The 6,237-nt window shown below is 43.7% G+C and overlaps 1 protein-coding gene across 3 annotated transcripts in view; it reads right to left on the bottom strand.

Annotated features, from left to right (window-relative positions):
• Window positions 1-935: 935 nt before the first annotated feature.
• The window catches only part of RAB19 (RAB19, member RAS oncogene family), a 102,810-nt gene continuing 97,508 nt past the window's right edge, over window positions 936-6,237 (bottom strand). For all 3 annotated transcript variants that reach the window (XM_085651909.1, XM_085651908.1, XM_085651910.1), the window contains one exon: window positions 936-3,782. In XM_085651909.1, coding sequence (XP_085508035.1) covers window positions 3,517-3,782 — 266 coding nt within the window. In that variant the 3' untranslated portion in view covers window positions 936-3,516. The remainder of the gene's footprint in view (window positions 3,783-6,237) is intronic.

Genomic DNA, 6,237 nt, shown 5'->3' with positions numbered 1-6,237 from the left:
TAAATATTTACACAGGGTATATCGCGCCCCCGCTCAGCTACATAAACTGGGACTCATCCCTGATGACAGGTGCCTGCGCTGCTCTGCCCCGCCACAGACTTCGTTCATTTGGCTTGGTTGTGCCCTAGGTTGTCTGATTTCTGGCGGGAGGTTTGTGCAGCTATCTCTGAGATTACCTCTACGCCGGTTCGGCCCAACCCACTGTTGTGCCTGCTGGGCTTTGTTAAATTCTGTCCGGATGCCTCTCACCGACTGGTCACAATGTTGCTCGTTCTTGCACGGCGTAGGGTGGCTATGTGTTGGGGGCGCAGACCGGCACCTAAGTTTGCCCAATGGCTCGAAGATGCCTCTAGATGTCAGACCCTACTATCAGAATTCTGGGACCTTATGCCTGCTAGATCTCGTCCTCTTGACATATGGGGCCCCCTGGTGATGTACCTTCATACCCGTTCACACCCCAGCGGGACTGCCTCCCCCTTGCTCCCGGCCGGCACTCCGCCCGCGGCGGCCGCCGGTTCTGGTCAGTAGCCGCTTCCTTCCCTGTCCCCCAACGCTCTCGACCCGGACCTGCTCCTTCCTCTAAGGTGCTGACACTACACTATGCAGTTATGTATGGCTTAATGTTGCGTTTGCCGTATTGTACTAGATAATGCCTTTGCCTGATCGGTCTACTGTTTGTGACGTGCTTTGTAAATGATCTACCATGTATGATGCTCTGATTTGTTGCAAAATTGTTTCCTGGTAAAGCTGGATTTTTCAATAAAGGTTTTGAAAAATAAAAAAACTTTGTCAAAGCACCACTTCATGAATAAGCTTGAGCACACTCCTTCTGTACAGCATAGAAGTCTTTTGTGGCCACTGCAAAACATGTTTTGTCATGTTGACTGTTCTGGCTCTCGATGCTAGCCTGTTGGTTACAATAAAAACAGACATGATCGGGGAAAGCCTATTTATGTGCAGGAATACAAGAAACATGAAAATAAAAGTTTCAACTTTTAACAGGTATGCAATTCAGAAAGTCTCGGAGAAGGATATTTCTGATTTATAAATAATGTGTGCTTAACATCATGAACATTTCTCACTAAAAATGAAAACACTGCAGTTTGTAAATCTGTATTTTCCTGTGCTTGGCTGAACTAGGCCTAAATCAGCTCAGACTCCAACTTGAATCTCAGAGCAGCCATGATGCATGCGTTTTCATTTCTCCTCTCAAGGCAGGTAGCAAAATGTGCACTATAAAATGCTCTTTATTCAAATGTTTTTTTCAAATAACTCCAGTGGAAGTTTCCCTTTACAACACTTGAAGGTTCTTCATGCCTGTGCCACTGTAGGGCTATTCATAACGAGTCTGTCATTATTTCTAGTGTAACTAGACTTGTACTGACACATTCAGTGACATTAGGTCAAAAGGGGGTGATATTAATATTCATTTAGGGGATGGTATTAGATGATGATGCATTACATTCTGATTTCTGGCCTATGAACCTGTGTAACAGGTTCAGTCACTTTATGATGACAACACCATTTTCATTGTATTTTGTTATAAAGAGGCTTCATTCGAGAGATAAGCCTAGTCTGGATCTCCCTGACTTTAGAGAGCTGACCCTTATCACCCTGTGTCTTGTTTAGGACTTAAAATGTTTTTACTCTGACTTGTTACACTCTTTGCTGCATTTGGCTGAGCCTTATGCTAATTTTCTGTTTCGAGTCACCATGCATTTTGACTAATCATTATGTTTACCTTCTGTAGTGTCCCTTAAATTTTATAAACATGTATGGTTTCTAACTTGCATTGATTTGGAGCCTTTTTTAGACTCGTGGCTTACTTAACTGACTGTTCTGATTTCTTTTCTTACAATCTGTTATCTCTTGCGACTCACTCCCTCGTATGATCTAAGGGTAGCACCATCCCTGCTCTTGCATAGGTGCTTTATCTAAGATCATCTGATAAGATAGCATCCAAGTATTTGTTGATTGTTTTACAAAGAGACTGCTCATGGACATCATCCGGGAAAAGTCCTGGGGTAGCAGTTACTATCCTAACTTTCCTTTAAACACGCTGCATACTGTTTGTGACAGAATATGAAAGTCAAAGGAGGACTGGTCTGTAAAATTAGAAATGCCCAGAATGCTTAACTGTTACCAAGAGTCTCATCCTGTCTGTCTTAACTCTGTCCTGAGTATGATGAATGATTGCACCCTCGAGAGAGATACCCAATGGGCCTATCATCACAAAACTATGATGTGCTAAATAATAGCTGTAATATTTTGATAGCACTCACGCTGAACGACCTCACAGACATTCTGCGTGGAACTGCACTTAATGCCGGATACACGTCAAAGCTAACATATGCAAGGATTTTAATGGGAAAGAGAATGGCTGTTATTAGGACATCACTTGATCTCTATATCATGAAAAATATGTTTTCTAGGATTGAAAAGAATTCCTGCAGTTACATGCAAGCTTTGTAGCTCTTTTGGTGAAGTGGTGTCCCAGTCAAGATTAAACTGTATTGTTGGTTATAAATGACTTTGAACCAAAAATGGCTCTCTCCCCAGCACCATCTCTGATCAAGCTCTGAAAACAAGGCATCACTGTGAGGTTATGAATGGACCATGAATCTAAACCTGGAGCAGCTCATCGTCTGAAAAGATACAGCCTTTTATGGTTGAGCAAGAAGAACTTCATGCAAGAAGGCTTTTGGACTTGACCGATGGTTGCATATATTGTCTTGAATTCGGTCTTTTCCCCGTGCATGAGCCAATGAGAGAGAAAATAAAATAGAAATTCTTAACTATGAATCTACAAACCAATAAATTCAATACCTGAAGAGTACACAGACCGTCTAAATCCAGCTGCTTCTGAAAAAAAAAAAACAGTCTCTTAACTTAGTCAGGGTGACTAGCAGGGCAACAGGAGATGGGAGAAGCTATCCGTGACATGGACACTAGAAATTGACATGCCTGAAAGCACAGCTTTCGAAGCATGACAGAGCATGAGGGTGAATGGACATTCATGATGACACGTGAACAACAACCACTGAATTGCAGTTGAGGGAGCATCAAATGGACAATGAATGACCTGTAAAAAAAGAAAAAACACATATTTCTTGGATGGTTTTCATCTGATGGTTGTTTGTGTTCGTGCAGATGGAACAGTCCTTCAGAGGATGGGAGGACACTGATCTAGGCCAGACAGCAGTGTCAGTCCTGGGGGAAGAGATTTCACAGCCACTGCAGTCAGTGTCTGGAGGCCACGAAGGGTCAAAGGAACCTTCTGTAATCCTCATATTGTAGTGTGACCTCTATTCACCAAGGCTGCCTTCTCATCAAAGATGCCATTATTGAAGTATCAAAGAGGATACTGGCGGTTGTGCAGCAATTGTTCCGGAGGCATGAGCCTTGACATCACGGCACCCTTTCTCTGAGGATAGCTTCTTGCCCCAGGAAGAAGTACTTTTCCTTGTTTCCTTACAGCACTAGAGCTGGAGATCCAAGATGAAAGCCAGACACTGCTCAGCAGTGACATTTGTTGTCTTCCACGTTCTGAGCTGTGATCACTGGGCGGGAATCCAGGAGGATGCTGTTGCGTGGACTCCCCTGTTGAAGGTGCATGCTGTTCCTCACCATCAGCTCCTTGGCCATGAGCACAAAAACTTCATCTACATTCAGCGCTTCTTTTGCAGAGGTCTCCAGCACCGCCACCAGCCCGTGCTTCTCTGCAAGTGTGCAGGCGTCTTCAAAGAGTACCTGTCGATTTGCCAGTAGGTCGGACTTATTCCCTAGAGAAGAGACAGAGTGTGTATTTACCATCACAGCATTAAGCAAACAGCATGCAATAATCTCACTACTGAAAGGAGGCTAGGAAGGAAAACACTGTTCCCCAGTCCACTCCAAAAATGCACCCACATCACCAATGCATATCCTTTTGGGGCAGTGGCATAAGGTTGGCCTTGGCACATGTGTGTAAGCAGTGGATGTTAGGAAGAGTTTGAGATTTTTAGCCATTTACAAGTATTGGAGCAGTAGCTCAAAGCAGGTCTTGCGGCTGCATTGCTCCCAGCTCTTCCATGTAGGTGTCCCTCCCTGGAGCCTACAGAAGTGCCTCCTGGCTGAGCTAGGAAATGCCTCCCATAAACTGGAAACTCCAGGCCCGCATTAACCCTGATTATTACTTGAGTGAGCGCTAGTTTCCAGTCTTGGAGCAAATAAGATATGAAATCCATGGTTATTAAAATTGTGATCTACTGACACTACAAACAGATTTTTGGGACCCTTGATACCCTGGATGTGTGCACCTCGGGCCGGAAGATGCAGGTGGTTGAAAGAGCAGCAGACCCACAGTCCCGTTGGACTGGAGAGAGCGCAGGAACCGGTCTTGTATCACTGGTGCAAGGCCACAGAGCATCACAGCGCTTTACACACAGGGGCAGGATTTCACAAATCACATGGAGCAGTTTGTTGTGTGAATATTTGCTTATTGTTTGACATGTATGGCTCGTGCAGACTCCTGGGTAAGTGCGGTTCTAGACTGTTGGAAGGACAGTTACAGAGGGTCTGGCAGAGTGTGTTTATATTCCTCCCTACATGGGGTTCCAGTGTTAATAAAGTCCTTTTCAAATCAGTACACTGTGGGCTTGTACTTTACTAAAGTGGTGACGAGCGGCTGGAACACAATGGGACCACGTGTGCACAAGAAGTTATTCCAGGGACGAGCTGCTGAAATCGGGACAGGCAATTAACATTTAGCGTGGTACGCTTTTAGTGGGTTGTCGGCAGCGGAGTACTCTAATTTGGCCGTGAATGTAGACAAGGTACTGTATAGATTAATTCTCACTGCTTGTTTCAATCGCTGGGAACAGTGTTGCCAGATTTTTAGACCCGTCCAAAACCGCTCAAATATAAGCCCAAAATAAGCCCAACCAGACCAGTTTCAGCCCAAAAACCAGCCCAAACTCGCAACTCTCAAATTATGCAGAAATAGTCATCAGAAACCACTTAAAGGATTAATCTAAATTCTATTCAATATACAGATAGTGGAAGGGGGTTAACTGGGCACCTGTGTTAATGCTACTCATTTTCATGACCCGTCACCACTGTGACACTGCAACTTGTAACAGGCACTGCTAAAGCTACAATAGAAGAAAACACAGAGATTGAGAAAACCAGAAATAGTATTATGTGCTAATTACTGCTCCCTCTAATTTGTATTTTAAGCAACTCCCAAAGGTAATGCTAGCAGCCCCCGTTTACCCGATAGCCCTCAAGCCCCCTCCCTCCCTCCTTCCCGAATGGAGTCTGACAACCTCCACTTCTATTTCATCCACAGCATATGTGTCAACATTTGGAAACAAATAAGAGGGAGATTCAGAGACCAAACCCATGTTAAAATAATTACTCCTTTAACTTGTATTTTGTTTGGGGGGGTAATTTAAGAGGTAATTACGTAAAATAGTACACTTTTTAGCTTCCAAAATGTGAAGTCTTCTGCCTAAATTGAATAATAGTACCACCTATGGGAGAGGATGTGGCGGCAGCAGCAGTGTGCGCTTCCCTCACACACAACAGGTAACACACAGACAGTAGCACAGCAACCTTCACTTATTTATTTGAGATTATTATATAGCAATAGCTAGATCCAAAGTTATCAGAACACTTTACAACAGCAAATGTTCACATAAAAGACAAGTCTATACAGAACATCTGATTCAGAGTGCTTTACTTATCATATAGCACTCATTCCTACTCTTACTATAAATGAACTTACTTCAATTTGTGCTTGCTTCTACATGCTGCGGCGGCCAGGCCCCACGAGTCGACGGCCACAGCAGCACAGGGCTGCACCACCAGGCCGGGTCTGACAGTCTGAGACCCGAGAGAAACGTGACACAATGCATAGCTGCCAAGGTTTCAGATTGCTTATGTGTGATATTTTCATAATTTCAGTGTAATTATGAGTGACATTCAACGACTATGAGTGACACTTTCTCGCAAGCAAAAATCAAGCAACGAAGATGAGGGAAACATATATAACAAATTACAGCCCTTTCAGCAACGAGAAACTCTACGAAGATCTTAAAACTATTGCAAAGCACCAGAAATGGAAGGGCACTATTCAACATGAAAACAGACTGCATAGTTGCCACGTTTGAAGAGTGCTTATGTGTGACATTTTTAAGGTTTTAGAGTACTTATGAATGACATTCAACTGTTAAATGTATGACACTAAGAGTGACA

Source organism: Triturus cristatus, chromosome 4_1 (assembly GCF_964204655.1).
Source record: "Triturus cristatus chromosome 4_1, aTriCri1.1, whole genome shotgun sequence".
Taxonomy (NCBI): Eukaryota; Metazoa; Chordata; class Amphibia; order Caudata; family Salamandridae; genus Triturus; species Triturus cristatus.
This window is presented reverse-complemented; position numbering and strand designations above follow the sequence as displayed.